At 40.6% G+C, this 18,618-nt stretch overlaps 1 protein-coding gene across 1 annotated transcript in view; it reads right to left on the minus strand.

Moving 5' to 3' along the window:
• Nucleotides 1–3,612: 3,612 nt before the first annotated feature.
• The window catches only part of LOC110457296 (agrin-like), a 131,120-nt gene continuing 116,114 nt past the window's right edge, over nucleotides 3,613–18,618 (minus strand). Inside the window, exons 27-31 of the mRNA XM_021508504.1 lie at nucleotides 15,934–16,120; nucleotides 11,577–11,658; nucleotides 9,613–9,849; nucleotides 5,379–5,482; nucleotides 3,613–5,000 (exon numbers count right to left, since the gene is read on the minus strand). Coding sequence (XP_021364179.1) covers nucleotides 4,849–5,000; nucleotides 5,379–5,482; nucleotides 9,613–9,849; nucleotides 11,577–11,658; nucleotides 15,934–16,120 — 762 coding nt within the window. The 3' untranslated portion in view covers nucleotides 3,613–4,848. The remainder of the gene's footprint in view (nucleotides 5,001–5,378; nucleotides 5,483–9,612; nucleotides 9,850–11,576; nucleotides 11,659–15,933; nucleotides 16,121–18,618) is intronic.

Genomic DNA, 18,618 nt, shown 5'->3' on the forward strand with positions numbered 1-18,618 from the left:
GTATACTTATAATACAGTCAGTTATTTGATATGTATACTTATAATACAGTCAGTTATTTGATATGTATACTTATACGTATACTTATAATACAGTCAGTTATTTGATACGTATGCTTATACGTATACTTATATTATAATAAAGTCAGTTATTTGATATGTATACTTATAATACTGTCAGTTATTTGATATGCATACGTATATGTATACTTATTGTACAGTCAGTTATTTGATATGTATACTTATATTGTTTCGCTGTAAAAAGGGTTTTTATGTCTTTTTCCCCTTTTTCCCTCTCTTTCCAAATGTTTCATTAATTTTATAACATTCTACCTGATCCGATAGTTCTATACTACTTCCGGTGTTGTACTTACTTCCTGTATTGGGCGAACCCATATGCAGGCATGGTCATCTATCTCAGGTATTCTTATTAGCATATGCACGAAATAACTCATTAAAATGTGTTTTCTTATCTTAGGTCGACAAGTAGTAATGTCCTCTGCTTGCAAGATACACATTTAGCTACAGAGGAGGAAAATATTATAAGAAGTGAATGGGGTTTTCAGTGCCACTTTTATTCTTTTAAATCAATTGCTAGATGCGTAGCTATTCTTTTTAAAAATAGTTTCGAATTTAAAGTGCATGAAGAAAAGAAAGAAATCACGGGCAATATTTTAGCCTTGAAATTGAAATTGAGACTTTAAGAATTACACTTATCAATTTGTATGGCCCAAAAAAGGATGACCTTGATTTTTATGATATACTATACAGTCTGTATATTCTGTATATTTATACACCACACACACTTTATACACCACACACACTTTATACACCACACACACTTTATACACCACACACACTTTATAGACAACACACACTGTATACACCAAACACACTTTATACACAACACACACTTTATACACCACATACTGTATACACCACCCACACTGTATACACCACGCACACTGTATACACCACACACACTGAATACACCACACACACTGTATACACCACACACTTTATACACCACACACACTGTATACACCACACATACTTTATACACCACACAAACATTACACCCACACACTTTATACACCACATACAGTGTATGTACCACACACACTTTATGCACCACACACACTTTATACACCACACACACTTTATACACATCACACACTTTGTACACATCACACACTGTATACACCACACACACTTTATACACATCACACACTTTGTACACATCACACACTGTATACACCACACACACTTTATACACCACACACCCTTTATACACCACACACTCTGTATACACCACACATACTTTATACACCACACAAACATTACACCACACACTTTATACACCACATACAGTGTATGAACCACACACACTTTATGCACCACACACACTTTATACACCACACACCCTTTATACACCACACACTCTGTATACACCACACACACTGTATACACCACACACTTTATACACTACACACACTTTATACACCACACACACTTTATAGACAACACACACTGTATACATCACATACAGTGTATACACCACACACACTGTATACATCACATACAGTGTATACACCACACACACTGTATACACCACACGCTTTATACACCACACACACTTTATACACCACAAACACTGTATACACCACACACACTGTATACACCACACACACTTTATACACCACACACACTGTATACACCACACACACTGTATACACCACACACTTTATACACCACACACACTTTATACACCACACACACTTTATACACCACACACACTTTATACACCACACACACGTTATACACCACACACACTTTATACACATCACACACTTTATACACCACATACACTGTAAACACCACACACACTTTATACACATCACACACTGTATACACCCCACACTCTGTATACACCCCACACACTGTATACACCCCACACACTGTATACAACACACACACTTTATACACATCACACACTGTATACACCACACACATGTTATACACCACACACACTTTATACACATCACACACTTTATACACCACACACACTTTATACACCACACACACTTTATACACCACACACACTTTATACACCTCACACACTTTATACACCACACACATTGCTGGGAAAAACACACTTTATACACCACACACACTTTATACACCACACACTCTTTATACACCACACACACTTTATAAACCAACACACTTTATACACCACACACACTTTATACACCACACACATTGCTGGGATATACACCACACACATTGCTGGGATATAATTTAAAAGTGATCCTTTTTCCTTGCTGCAGAATCTTTGATAGTCTATGGACACAAATATTCAAGTGGACTTGAAAAAATATTTAATTTGGTAAATCATAAAAGAATTTATGATCACTTTACTATATAAATGTACTTGACAAACTCACTGAAATTTTAGCCCATTTCTGAATTTTAACAGATAAGCACATTGATTATACCTGGTGCACCCACAATATATGTAACAGAAAACAATATGCAGACATTTCAATTAGCACATATTTAAAGTGCGAAAGAGCTGAAATGAGGTTACCGCTAAAAGATTTATGTTTAGAGTGTGTATGGGATATCAGTTTAACTTCTACCAAAATCATCCATATATCATACTGCATCCCCAAATAAATGTGACATGAATATATAACACATATGTTTAACCTCCTAGGATACACATGCAGTATGTTTATTGTTTTTACATGAAAACCTCATTTGAATACTTCCAGCATACAGTCATTTAACATTTACTCAATGTAAATTGAGATACAACCTTGACATAAATTCCATTAAATTCATAAATGTAGCAGAACTGGTCTGGGTCAATCGTTGGCAACCAGGTAGCTTAGTTGGTAGAGTGTCCGTCCAGAGGTCAGAGGGTCCTGGATTTGTAACCTAGTCTGGCCGCCATGCATTTCTCTTCTCTTATTACAAAGTTGGTGACTCAGTGACTAACCCTGTATTAAGTACTGGGTGTACACTTTGCAAGGGGATACCCAAACCTGAGTAGTAAATAGTGTTGCCGTCAGTGGTCTTAGAAAAAGGAGGGAGGAATGTAGCGGCACTGTAGCAGGACCAGGTAGCTCAATTGGGGGAGAGTCTAGAGTTTGGAGGGTAACCAGTTCAAAATCCAGTCTGGCCATGCATTTTTCCACTCCTACTATATATATATTATAAATCAGAAAAATGATCCTTACGGACGAATAAATATTATATAAAGAAAAATTCTTAACAACGAGTCTTTAGTACTTTCATCTCTTCTAGGAGATTCTTCAGACTCAGACTCAGTCTGAAGAATCTCCTAGAAGAGATGAAAGTACTAAAGACTCGTTGTTAAGAATTATTCTTTATATGATATATATATATATATATATATAAAGGATTATAAAATGTGCATGTGAAGTCAGTAAAATATATGATCTAACGGACGACTTAAAACCAAGCTGCTTTCACCAGATCTTATTTTGTCTTTATACATCTATTCAACTAAAATATCCTTTTTCTGATCAGAGTTTAAAACCATTCTCTGAAATTATTGAACGTAAATGATGAACAACATTCAATAAATTAGTCCTATAGATCCTTTATTATAATATGTACAAATGTTTGTGTCCTGTATATACACTGGTATAATCTGTACAGACAATCAAGCTGTTGATAGGTAATTTGCTGCAAACCGATGCATATGTATACAACAAACTTTTAATTTCAAGTTTAATTCACACACTGTTATTGACAGACATGAACTCTGTGAATTGGCCATTAGTTCTATTCACCTTTCACTTTCAGCTTACAACAGACAAGTATGTTGTAGTGTCAATCCTATCAGAGTCCAGGATTCTCAATCAGTTCGTTCTTACCAGTAGGCTGAGTTAAGTGGGTGGCGTTCCAGCATCCTCATCAACACAAAACTATGGCAGTAAGATGCCATCTTCCCTTATGTTTGCCATCACATCTTGATTATCACAAATACTTTTCAGTTTTATTGTCAAACACTACACTTTGAGTATGCTTCATTTCTCTGTCTTGGCATAAACACTATTTCATTAGTACCTGGATAGATGACACCTCATCAAAGGTGATGCTACATCAGGCAAATGAACCGCATTATTGCAGTAAACCCCCATCTCAAATATCACTTCATAATAACTTCCATATAGGACACAGACTTACACTAAGGTAACAGAAAACTGAGAACACTTAATAATGTTTATGTTTGTCACCTGTAAAAAACATGTGCATGACACAGGAAACCCATCATTTAAGATGAATGTGAAAATGATGAATATAGCTCAGTCAATGTTAGTTGGAGCCTTAAGTGAAAATGTATTCCTTGCAAAATTAGAGAAATTATGGATGGATGTAAGAATGAATTTGTAAGAGTCAGTTTCATAGGGATAGGCACAAGTCACATCCACACAACCTGACCACAGAGATCAGCAATTTATGGCACTACATCTTTTGAAATTCCAAGTAAACTCACTAGTATATAAGAGGCCTATCTTTATAAGGTTGGTTCATCTGTAGTCCAGTAACATCTCTATATCAATATCAAAGTCATTGTTCAAATCAGGCAACAAGTTTTGAGAGACTGTCATAAGCAGGAAAGAATGGTCTCTCCAGATAGACTGACACACACACACTCAACTCTTCATCTTTATGTTGTGTGCAAGATTTTATATACAATGATCATGGTGACACTTTGGTTTTTCAGCATTGGGAATTCCCTTTGTGTACAGCACAGTGATTTTGTCTATAAGTCCACTTGCATGCATAAACTAATCAAATGTCCACAATCTTTTATCATACACAGAACCTGACAATAGGTGACCTTTGGTCACTCCTGTGGTCAACCATCTGGAGTTTACGGTCATTTATGTAAACTTCTTCGATGCAACCCCTAAATCCTTCAAAATACTGGTTAGGCAGTCCATGGGCCAAGCTACTTTTTCCCCCTGAAACATTCAGAAAATGTTAAAATAAAACAACGACTGGATTTCATACTACACTCAAGTAATCTCTCACTCAAAGTTACAATTTAAAGTAACACTTCAAGGTCACCTCTTAAAGACATCTTTCAAAGTTGTAACTCAAGGTCAACAATCCAGATCACCACTCATCTATCAAGAATATCTCAAACTTTGGAACACAAGGTCTCACTATAAGGTCACTAGTACATGTATGGACATAAGCTTACCAGTCCTTTGGACCCGAGGTCAGTTATAAAGTTGATCAGAAAGAAAAAATTGGAAGAAGCCTTCTTTTAATCTTCGGGCAATTCATTTGACCATGTTTGACACATCAAAACAGTAGACAAAACAGTTTTTGCTTACCTATCCAGAGGTTGCCATCAGTGTCAAGCTGGGAGGCCCCTTCTGATGACATACCCTTCACAGGTCGTTCCTCATCTACTTGAAGTGTGGCCTGTCTCTCATCCCTGTTATAACAATAGCATGTCATTATAATGTATTACTTTTTCATGTATTTAAATCATCTAAGCACACTTATTATCCCTATTTAGACTTATGTGTCCCCTATACTAAGTACGAGATACAAACAACCTTAACTGTCATTGTCACTATTGTTATATTTGTTGACCAGGAAAGTACTTTGCAATGTGTTTCACAAAATCGTAGTTGCTAAAATTTGTTTTTTTTTCAAAAAAGAGATTAAAAAAGAAATCACCAAAAATTTAGGGTCTTTACTTCGCAAAGCTTACACTATGTTGCAATACAGATATTATTGAATGTCAATCCAATTTATTGACATTAATAATTTTTTCCTATTATTCCCGACAAGTGATTGGCCAGAAGTGCATCACGTGTCCACCGATAAAAAACCGATATTGACTTGGACCGCGTGATTTTTGTTGAAGGACTGGGTGTTTCTAAAAATAGGATTATGACGTGTCTCCAAAAAATGCACCGTCCCACTTCCAAAGCTTTTTTGTTGTGTTTTGTTTTCAGATTGCCTACACTGCGTCCTCGGTCAATATATCTTTTCTCGGGTCGATAAATCCAGGTATCAACCTCAGTCAAAGGCTATACTTGAATATTATTATTTTTTCATATCATTCCTGACAAACGATTGGCGAGAAGTGCATCACGTGTCCACCGATAAAAAGCGATATTGACTTGGAGCACTCGATTTTTGTTGAAGGACTGGATGTTTCTAAAAATAGAATTATGATGTGTCTCCAAACACCGCAATGTCCTGCTTCCGTAGCTTTTTTGTTGTGTTTTTTTTTTCAGATTGCTTACATAACCGTTTTGAAAATAATAAAACAATTGTAGCCTATAACTTCGGTCGATTCCCGGATTATTTACGTTTGTTTGGAGAACCGTCCCACTGACCTGTCCTTGTTCACTACACTGACCTGTCTCTATCCACTACACTGACCTGTCTCTATCCACTACACTGACCTGTCTCTATCCTCTACACTGACCTGTCTCTATCCACTACACTGACCTGTCTCTATCCACTACACTGACCTGTCTCTATCCACTACACTGACCTGTCTCTATCCACTACACTGACCTGTCTCTATCCACTACACTGACCTGTCTCTATCCTCTACACTGACCTGTCTCTATCCACTACACTGACCTGTCTCTATCCACTACACTGACCTATCCTTGTTCACTACACTGACCTGTCTCTATCCACTACACTGACCTGTCTCTATCCACTACACTGACCTGTCCTTGTTCACTACATTACTCAGTATCTGTCCTCTATGCTGACCAGTCTATGTGTGCTACAGTGACCTGCTACAGTGACCTGCTATTTTCCTCTATACTGACATATCTTTGTCCTCTACACTGCCCTATCCTTGTCAAAGACTGAGTTACTAGTCTATGTCCACTACACTGACTTGTCTATGTCCACTACACTGACCTGTCTATGTCCAGTACACTGACCTGTCTATGTCCAGTACACTGACCTGTCTATGTCCAGTACACTGACCTGTCTATGTCCAGTACACTGACCTGTCCCTGTCCTCTACACTGACCTGTCTATGTCCAGTACACTGACCTGTCCCTGTCCACTACACTGACTAGCCTATGTCCAGTACACTGACCTGTCCCCGTCAACTACACTGAACAGTCTATGTCCAGTACACTGACCTGTCCCCGTCCACTACACTGAACAGTCTATGTCCAGTACACTGACCTGTCCCTGTCCTCTACACTGACTAGCCTATGTCCAGTACACTGACCTGTCCCCGTCCACTACACTGAACAGTCTATGTCCACTACACTGACCTGTCTATGTCCAGTACACTAACCTGTCTATGTCCAGTACACTGACCTGTCTATGTCCAGTACTCTGACCTGTCCCTGCCCACTACACTGACTAGCCTATGTCCAGCACACTGACCTGTCCCTGTCCACTACACTGACCAGTCTATGTCCAGTACACTGACCTGTACCCGTCCACTACACTGACTAATCTATGTCCAGTACACTGACCTGTCACTGTCCTCTACACTGTCTTGTCTATGTCCAGTACACTGACCTGTCTATGCCCAGTACACTGACCTGTCCCCGTCCTCTACACTGAACAGTCTATGTCCAGTACATTGACCTGTCCCTGTCCTCTACACTGTCTTGTCTATGCCCAGTACACTGACCTGTCCCCGTCCTCTACACTGACCTGTCTATGTCCAGTACACTGACCTGTACCCGTCCACTACACTGACTAATCTATGTCCAGTACACTGACCTGTCCCCGTCCACTACACTGAACAGTCTATGTCCAGTACACTGACCTGTCTATGTCCAGTACACTGACCTGTCTATGTCCAGCACACTGGCCTGTCTATGTCCAGTGCACTGACCTGTCTATGTCCACTACACTGACCTGTCCCCGTCCACTACACTGAACAGTCTATGTCCAGTACACTGACCTGTCCCTGTCCTCTGCACTGACCTGCCTATGTCCAGTACACTGACCTGTCCCCGTCCACTAAACTGAACAGTCTATGTCCAGTGCACTGACCTGTCTATGTCCAGCACCCTGGCCTGTCTATGTCCAGTGCCCTGACCTGTCTATGCCCACTACACTGACTTGTCCCCGTCCACTACACTGACCTGTCTATGTCCACTACACTGCCCTGTCTCTATCCACTACCCTGACCTGTCTCTATCCACTCCACTGCCCTGTCCTTGTTCACTACACTGACCTGTCTCTATCCGCTACACTCACCTGTCTCTTTCCACTACACTGACCTGTCTCTGTCCACTACACTGACCTGTCCCCGTCCTCTACACTGAACAGTCTATGTCCAGTGCACTGACTTGTCTATGTCCACTACACTGACCTGCCCCCGTCCACTACACTGAACAGTCTACGTCCAGTACACTGACCTGTCCCCGTCCTCTACACTGAACAGTCTATGTCCAGTCCACTGCCCTGTCCCCGTCCACTAAACTGAACAGTCTATGTCCAGTACATCTCTATCCACTACACTGACCTGTCTCTGTCCTCTACACTGACCTGTCTCTATCCGCTACACTCACCTGTCTCTTTCCACTACACTGACCTGTCCTTGTTCACTACATTACTCAGTATCTGTCCTCTATGCTGACCAGTCTATGTGTGATACAGTGACCTGCTACAGTGACCTGCTATTTTCCTCTATACTGACATTTCTTTGTCCTCTACACTGCCCTATCCTTGTCAAAGACTGAGTTACTAGTTTATATCCACTACACTGACCTGTCTATGTCCAGTACACTGACCTGTCTATGTCTAGTACACTGACCTGTCCCTGTCCTCTACAATGACCTGTCTATGTCCATTCCACTGACTAGTCTATGTCCATTACACTGAGCTGTCAAAGACTGAGTTACTAGTTTATATCCACTACACTCACCTGTCTATGTCCAGTACACTAACCTGTCTATGTCCAGTACACAGACCTGTCTGTGTCCAGTACACTGACCTGTCTCTGTCCAGTACACTGACCTGTCTATGTTCAGTACACTGACCTGTCCCTGTCCTCTACACTGACCTGTCTATGTCCAGTACACTGACTAGTCTATGTCCAGTACACTGACCTGTTCCCGTCCTCTACACTGACCAGTCTATGTCCATTACACTGAGCAGTCCCTTTCCTTTACACTGACCAGTCTATGTCCAGTACACTGACCTGTCCCTGTCCTCTACACTGGCTAGTCTATGTCCAGTACACTGACCTGTCCCTGTCCTCTTCACTGACTTGTCCTTGTGCCCTACACTGACATGTCCCTGTCCTCTATACTGGCCAGTCTATGTCCAGTACACTGACCTGTCCCTGTTCTCTACACTGACTTGTCATTGTGCCCTACACAGTCCCTTGCTTCTACATTGACTGTTCTATGTCCACTATACTGACCAGTCTCTACCTTCCTGTTCACTGACCATTCTCTTAAAATAGCACTTTCCAGTGTCTGTTCTCTAAACTGACCGTTCTCTGTTCATTACACTGACCTATCCCTGTTTCCTACACTGACCAATCAGTCCACTACACTGACCAGTCTCAGCTCTAAATCTTCACTGACCAGTTTAATCCTCTACACTAACCTGCTGGCAACAAGAGTGTGCCATAGCCCATCATCAACTTGCACCGTTGACCTTATGACATGAAGGTTATTTTCAGTCTGTCTGCCAAGATTGTAGCTGAGCTGAACTCTCCCATCCAATACAGCTATGGCAAAGTAGTCTTCCAGTACTGGTAGTGCACCTTGTTGAAACAGGAGAAGACCACTCCGTGCAACACGAAACTTTATTGTGTATTTGTTTGTTCGTTGACCTGGAACCCTTAGAAATTAACGTAAAAATATTTTGAAAGTGAAAAATACATCAAATTTGGCTCATTTCATTAGTAAAATAAAGCTCATTAGGAACAAGAAGCCCAAATCAAACAGGAGAAGGATTATAATAACGTATTACACATTCCCCCTTTTTGGCCTTGCCCCTAGGGGACCACACTCTCCCTTCAAACAAATTGAGTATCCCTTGCCCCAGGATGCTGTGGTTTCACAAAACTTGGTTAAAATCCCTCCAAATAAACTGAACAATTTTAAACATTTATTACTATGTTCCCCCTACTGGACTCTTCCCCTTTGCTACCAGGGGGACCACACTCTCTGTTAAAACAACTTGACTCCCCCTTGCCAAATGAAGCTCTCGCCCAAATTTGGTTGAAATAACTCCAATCATATGAGTGGAGAAGAATTTTAAAGATTTTCCTGAATATTCCATATTGGGTGCCACCCTCTGCCCAAAAGAGGGTCATACTCTTTATTTATACAAAATTGTGTCCCCTTTGCCCAAGGATGCTCCTTACAAAAAGTTTGTTCAAAATCTCTCAAATCATACTAAAGAAGGAGGATGTTAATAATTTATTTCTATGTTTACCCCTATTGGGCCACACCCCTCTGCCCCAGGGGCATGTAACCCTCTGTTAATACAGGATTTAGCCCCATTTGCCCACCAGGGTGCTTTAGGCCAAATTCGGGTAACATCCCTTTAATGATACAGATGGAGAAGGACTTAAATGGTTTAAACCTCCCAAAAAAAAGATTCCCCTTTTGGGCCCAACCCCTCAGCACCCAGAGGGGCCATACCCTCCATTTATACTAAATTGAATCCCTTTTGCCGAAGGATGCTCCTGGCCAAATTTGGTCAAAATCAATAAAGCTGTCCAGGACTCAATAGTGTTTTAAAGAAAAGTTGACAGACGGACAACAGACGGATGCTGGACACTGGGGTACTGCATAAGCTCACCATGGTTCTTAAAATAACATAAGTTTCCCATACACTTCTTTACAGGACAAATATATACTGGCCACATAATTACAGTGGCGACTATGGACATGAGGTCCCTTGCGAAATCATAGGTCAAGCATCCTCATTACTACCCACAATTATGTATATTGACAGGTCTGATACAGTTACATTGTTTGTCTGTCATATGAGCCTCCAAGGGATACAACATTTTGGCAAATACACTTTATTGCATCATATAAGTGGTTAATACAAGATTTTCAGAAATCATATATAAAACCCTTTCACAGGTTGTGCAGTTCTAGCTATGGAGCTTGTCTTAAAGAAATCCCATAATTCAAATTTCGGATGGAAAGCATTGCTTCAGATAAGGATCAATAAGATATTGAAGAAATCTTCTTTCTACTGGGAATGCAAATGGATAAAAATAAAATAAGAAACCTTCCTTGGCCTGGGGTTTGTTAATTTAAATACAGCTCAAATTTGTTTTTAAATCATCTTCCAGGCTAACAGGGTCCTCAGATAAGTTGCTGTTTGTTGTGTAATGCTATTTTTTTTAAATTTCTGCTTAAAAAATGAAAAACAACAACAGAAAGTAATCAACCGCATATTAAATCCGACATTTTGGCCAGAAATGCACAAAAACATTTTAGTCTTTTTTTTTTTTAGATATTTAATATGGTTACAACCATTGAAAATACAATGAGTAGAATATGAATCTTATATTCTGAGTTTATTGTTATATGATAATTACTTACTCATGTGATATTTCATTTGGATATCGGAGAAAAGTGTGTCCATCAAATTTCACAGGTAAATCCTTGTTTATGGCATCTGAACCTGTCAACAGAGATAGAGTTTAGCATTATAACAGTGCTCAACCACTCTACTTCTATTTCATATAGATCATATATGTCTGTTATGGTCCAAGTTTGTAAATCTAAAGCCTATGGTTAAGTAGACAGAAAAAACACTGTACAGTCACATGTAAGACCAAATGAATAACAGCTTGGAAATTGAGGATTTCCACCGACCTTGAAGACAGATGAACATAAATGTATTTATTTTTAGTTATAATATTGATAAAAATGCAATGTTGTATGTGTTTCTAGGCACCACTTGGGCAGTTTATATCTACTTTAGAGATATGTTGAGTACAGAGTTTTGTAGTTTAAGATAGTTATTTCAATGGTAACAAAAAAGATTAAAATAAGAATTCCAATATATCAAAAACCACAAGGGCACAAACCTTTGTACAAATTTTTCAATAGAAATGTGGAACAGTTAAAAAATTGTTGTTAAAACAACCCACTGATGTACTGAGTTTTGTAGGGCTAATTTGTTATGTGGTACTTTCAAAGATATTTTCAAACAAACTGAAACTGAGAATTCCCCGATAGCAAAAGACACAGTTAAGTCACTAGCTTGATATGTGTACAAACATTCTTAGGGATATATGGAATGGATCTAGATTTTTCCAGAAAAGCTCTGAAACATTAAATTTTGTTAATTTTGGCTGTCTGTTTCCATGTTAATAGAAAAGATATTTAAAAAAAGAATTGCAAAATAGCAAGAAAACATGAGGCCCAGAGGGCCTGTATTGCTCACCTGCTTCTTTTGTTACATGAAACTGACATATAGGTATTTTCAGACCAAATTTGGTAACTAGAACACAAGACATTTTAATATCTCTTCAGCGGTTTTCAAAATATTTTTGTTTGAAGTTTGAAATTTTGATTTTAAAGCTTTTAACCCACGTTGAAAATTGACTCCGGCTAGCACTTAAGGTGACCTTTGACTTCATTACTGTAATAAAGAAAACGATTACACAGCTGGTCTAGTATCATAACTTTAGACCAAATAGTTCTTAGGATAATGTTGTTTGAAGTTTTTAACATATAAGATTCCCGTCATTTTAATGAAGAAACATTATAGCACTCGATCTCAGGAACCTACTGGCAAAATATCATTACCTTGGGCCTTATGAAACTTGAGGAGAAGATTTTTTAAACTTTTTACCCATGCTGACCTTTGACCCTGACAAGCACTTAGAGTTGACCTTTGACCTCATTACTATAATGTAGAAAAAGATTCGCACTGCTGGTTTTCATAACATACCCAAGTAGTATGACTCAAATCTAAAAGGTTCTTAGGATATTGTTGTTTGAATTTTTTAACATATTTGACCCCTGTGACCTAGGAAGTAGGTCAATGTCATTTTAAGGGGAAATTGTATGGCACTCTATCCAATCTACCTACTGGTCAAATGTCGTGACCCTAGGTCCTTCAGTTCTTTAGAGGAAGACTTCAAAAGAAGAAGTTGACAGAGAAGGATGCCGGAAGACCTACACCGTAGTATGACATAAGCTAATATGGCCCTTCGGGCTGGGTGAGCTAACAATAGGGCAATTACTATATAAATATACAAAGTTCTGTACAGATAAGTTAAATGGTTCTGTAACTGCATGTTGCCTAGTGTGTCAAGTATCATGCATAAAATGTACCTCAAACACACAAGGTAGCTGTTTATCTTCCTCCAAATTACAACTGATGGCAGTTGTTTAAGATTACTGTTCAATAGTTTCCTGGCCCAGGGCGTGGGGATTTTGTGGGAGGGATCGAGGGATACATATTTCCCTCTCTCCTTCTATTCATATTTTCAACCTTTTTAGATTTACACATAGGCCCAATGGGCCTGCATCGCTCCCCTGGGATTATAATCTCACACTTGTAACCTTAAAAGTGATCAAAAGTTTAGTTATAGGCAAACAAGAGGCCCAAAGGGCCTGTATCGCTCACCTGAATATTTGAGCAGTCATAGCAAAATATTCTCATAGAATATTATCCTGTATTACAAATATTTACACTCGCAAACTCTGTCGGCTCCATCTGTTGAAACTTCCAGCCATACATTATTATATGCTTCTATGCTTTTTGGTTCTTCTTCAGAAGTTTTTTGCAGTGTTTGACATATTTGACCCCTGTGACCTTATAAGGAACTCTAGGTTATTTTCATTTTAAAACTTTGTCAGGCACCCTCCCAGGAAGCAACCAGCTAAATATGGCGATTCTAAACCTTTCAGTTCTTGAGGAGAAGTTGTTTGAAGCGTTTGACACATTTGACCGCTGTGACCCTGAAAGTAAGTCAAGGTCGTATTCATTCTCAAACTTTGTTGGGCTCTATCTAAGGAAACTACTGGCCAAATAAGAAGATTCAATACCTATCAGTTCTTCAGAACAAGTCGTTTGAAGATTTTAAACAAATTTGACCCCTGGGACCTTGAATATGAGTAAAGGTCATTAATTTGAACAAACTTGGTAGCTCTTTATCCAAACATGCTACTGAACAGATATCAACATCCTAGGCCTTATGGTTATTCAGAAGAAGTGGTTTAAAGATTTTAAACATATGTAATCCTTGTGACATTGAATAAAAATCAAGGCCATATTTATTCACAAACTTGGTAGCCCTTTATCATAGCATGCTCATGGCAAAATATAATCATCATTGGCCTTCTGGTTATTCAGAAGAAGTCATTTAAAGATTTTAACATATTTGACCCCTGTGACCTTGAAAATAAGTGAAGGTCATTCATTTGAACAAACTTGGAAGCTCTTTATCCTTACATGCTACTGACCAGATATCAACACCCTAGGCCTCTTGGTTATTCAGAAGAAGTCATTAAAAGACTTTAACATATTTGACCCCTGTGCCCTTGAAAATAGATGAAGGTCAGTCATTTGAACAAACTTGGCATCCCTTCATCGAAGCATGTTACTGGCCAAATATCATCACCCTAGGCCTCTTGGTTATTCACAAGAAGTTGTTGAAAGGTTTTAAACATATTTGACCCCTGTGACCTTGAATATAAGTCAAAGTCATTCATTTGAACAAAAGATATAGCCCTTCATCCCAGCATGCTACTTGCAAAATATCATCACCCTAGGCCTTTTCGTTACTGAGAAGAAGTTGATTAAAGTAAAAATTTGACGCCGGACTGACGTACGACGGACGCCGCACCGTGGCATAAGCTCACTTGTCCTTCGTGCAGGTGAGCTAAAAGAGAAATGTTATTATATAAATAAATGGGGGTTATTTTTCATTTCCTGTGTGTATATAAAAGTATCCAGATAGGGTAGTACATTTTATTCCTAGCCAAAATAAAAAGACATTAACACATGGAAGGATGGAAGGAGCAAAATTTGCACATGATTCTTTGCAATAGGACAACTAACATCGTGGGAATCCTTCATATGAAATTTGAAAAAATCATTGTCCAGTAATTCCATAGAAATAGTTCCCTGGAGAAATAATTGTCTAGTAATTCCACAGACACAGTTCCCTGGAGAAATAATTGTCTAGTATTTCCATAGAAATAGTTCACTGGAGAAATAATTGTCCAGTAATTCCATAGAAATAGTCCCTGGAGAAATAATTGTCTAGTAATTCCATAGAAATAGTTCACTGGAGAAATAATTGTCCAGTAATTCCATAGAAATAGTTCCCTGGAGAAATAATTGTCCTGTTATTCCATAGAAATAGTTCCCTGGATAAATAATTGTCCAATAATTCCAAAGGAATAGTCCCTGGAGAAATAATAGTCTAGTAATTCAATAGAAACAGTTCCTTGAAGAGACAATTGTCTAGTAATTCAATAGAAATGGTCCCTGGAGAAATAATTGTCCAGTAATTCCATAGAAACAGTCCCTGGAGAAATAATTGTCCTGTTATTCCATAGAAATAGTCCCCTGAAAAGATAATTGTCTAGTAATTCCATAGAAACAGTTCCCTTGAGAAATAATTGTCCAGTAATTCCATAGAAATAGTCCATGGAGAAATAATTGTCTAGTAATTCCATAGAAATAATAATGGTAATCTTTATTTGACAAAATTCAAGATTACTGGTGGTGATTTTATTCTTCCAAAACCCCTCAAAATAAAACATACATAACTAAGGACCGAGACATTTTGAACCTTGTTCCTCAATTTGTCTCAATATGAAACATGCACAATAAATAAGCCTAGAGGAAGGCCATTTGAACAGCCCTCCATCTGATGGTGTCACAAACATTTTAAACTTCATAAGCTGTATGATCAGCTCTTCTCTTACTCACGTTTCTCACAACGTTGGCCAAGGTATTTAATGGGACACTTGCAGTCAGCTGCGTTCAGTTTGGGCACACAGACCCCTCCATTGAGACAGGGGTTGACGTTACATGGGTTACCCATGTATTCATTGATGTTGACAGCATCTCTGGCTACTTCCATGATATTGTCTATCAGACGACCATTTATGTAAATCTAAAATATACAACCAACCATTTATGTAAATCTAAAATATACAGCCAACCCTTTATGTAAATCTACAACATACAGGTGACCAGAAACATTAACCTACTATGACCCTAAGCAGACATTAATGTATTTCTATTCCTGATTTAGTACTTCATAACACCTTCCCCTCGGCACCACGTACCTCAATTCTGGCATATATGTCAAAATGTTCACCTACACAGGAAGTAGTATTAGCTGCATTAATACTGACTCCATGAAATGACATCACTAGTGTTTATACATTGTACTTCAAAATCAAGTTCATGTGAAAAAAACTGGCATTGCCCACAGCCTGACAACAATGTCATCTTAACCAATCTTAACCAACCAACCTGGTCAGCCAAGCGGAAAATGTTGGTCAGAAGCAGCATCCGAAGCATCGCATGTGATAAACATCCTTAGATTCATAAGCCATGCAAGTTTAGTTGATGTACAACAAGTAGTTACTTAGTAACTGACCTTAACAAATCTTCTTAACCTGGTCAGTGAGGCTGAAAATGTAGGTCAGAAGCAGCATACATAGGGGTATGGTCTCTTGAGGGAGAATTTTATTGGGAGTGGGGAGTTGAGAGTTGCAATATAGAGTGGAGTGATGGGATTCGGGTAGGGGTATGGTCTCCAACTATCGGGCCACCATGATAGGGGTATGGTCTCAGACTGTTGGGCAACCAGGATAGGGGTATGGTCTCTGACTGTCGGGCCACCATGATAGGGGTATGGTTTCTGATTGTTGGGCCATCATGATAGGGGTTTGGTTTCTGATTGTCGGGCCACCAGGATAGGGGTTGGTTTCTGACTGTCGGGCCACCAGGATAGGGGTATGGTATCCGACTGTCGGGCCATCATGATAGAGGTAAAGTCTCTGACTGTCGGACCACCATGATAGGGGTATGGTCTCTGACTGTCGGGCCACCAGGAAAGGGGTATGGTCTGCGACTGTCGGGCCACCAGGATAGGGGTATAGTATTCCACTGTCGGGCCACCAGGATAGGGGTATGGTCTCCGACTGTCGGGCCACCAAGAAAGGGGTATGGTCCACCAGGATAGGGGTATGGTCTCTGGCTGTTGGGCCACCATGATATGGGTATTGTCCCCGACTGTCTGCCCACCAGGATAGGGGTATGGTTTCCGACTGTCGGGCCACCAGGATAGGGGTATGGTCTCCGACTGTCGGGCCACCAGGATAGGGGTATGGTCTCCGACTGTCGGGCCACCATGATAGAGGTATGGTCTCCGACTGTCTGCCCACCAGGATAGGGGTATGGGTTCCGACTGTCGGGCCACCAGGATAGGGGTATGGTCTCCGACTGTTCGGCCATCAGGATATGGGTATGGTCTCCGACTGTTGGGCCACCAGGATAGGGGTATGGTCTCCGACTGTCGGGCCACCAGGATGGGGGTATGGTCTCCGACTGCCGGGCCACCATGAAAGGGGTATGGTCTCCAACTGTCGGGCCACCATGATAGGGGTGCGGTCTCTGGCTGTCAGGCCATCAGGATAGCGGTACGCCCTCTGACTGTTGGGCAACGAGGATAGGGGTATGGTCTCTGACTGTCAGGCCACCAGGATAGGGGTATGGTCTCCGACTGTCGGACCACCATGATAGGGGTACGGTCTCTGACTGTCAGGCCATCAGGATAGGGGTACGGTCTCTGACTGTTGGGCAACGAGGATAGGGGTATGGTCTCTGACTGTCGGGCCACCATGATAGGGGTATGGTTTCTGACTGTCGGGCCACCAGGATAGGGGTATGGTCTCTGACTGTCGGGTAACCAGGATAGGGGTATGGTCTCCGACTGTCGGGCCACCAGAAAAGTGTTATGGTCTCCGACTGTCAAGCCACCAGGATAGGGGTATGGTCTCCAACTGTTGGGCCACCAGGATAAGGGTATGGTCTCAGACTGTCGGGCCATCATGATAGGGGTATGGTCTCTGATTGTCGGGCCATCATGATAGGGGTTTGGTTTCTGATTGTCGGGCCACAAGGATAGGGGTTGGTTTCTGACTGTCGGGCCACCATGATAGGGGTATGGTATCCGACTGTCGGGCCATCATGATAGGGGTATAGTTTCTGACTGTCGGGCCACAAGGATAGGGGTATGGTCACTGACTGTCGGGCCACCATGATAGGGGTAAGGTCTCTGACTGTCGGACCACCATGATAGGGGTATGGTCTCTGACTGTCGGGCCACCAGGAAATGGGTATGGTCTGCGACTGTCGGGCCACCAGGATAGGGGTATGGTATTCCACTGTCGGGCCACCAGGATAGGGGTATGGTCTCCGACTGTCGGGCCACCAAGAAAGGGGTATGGTCTCTGACTGTCGGGCCACCAGAATAGGGGTATGGTCTCTGGCTGTTGGGCCACCATGATATGGGTATTGTCCCCGACTGTCTGCCCACCAGGATAGGGGTATGGTTTCCGACTGTCGGGCCACCAGGATAGGGGTATGGTCTCCGACTGT

The sequence above is a fragment of the Mizuhopecten yessoensis genome, unplaced genomic scaffold (assembly GCF_002113885.1).
Source record: "Mizuhopecten yessoensis strain PY_sf001 unplaced genomic scaffold, ASM211388v2 scaffold1127, whole genome shotgun sequence".
Classification (NCBI taxonomy): domain Eukaryota; kingdom Metazoa; phylum Mollusca; class Bivalvia; order Pectinida; family Pectinidae; genus Mizuhopecten; species Mizuhopecten yessoensis.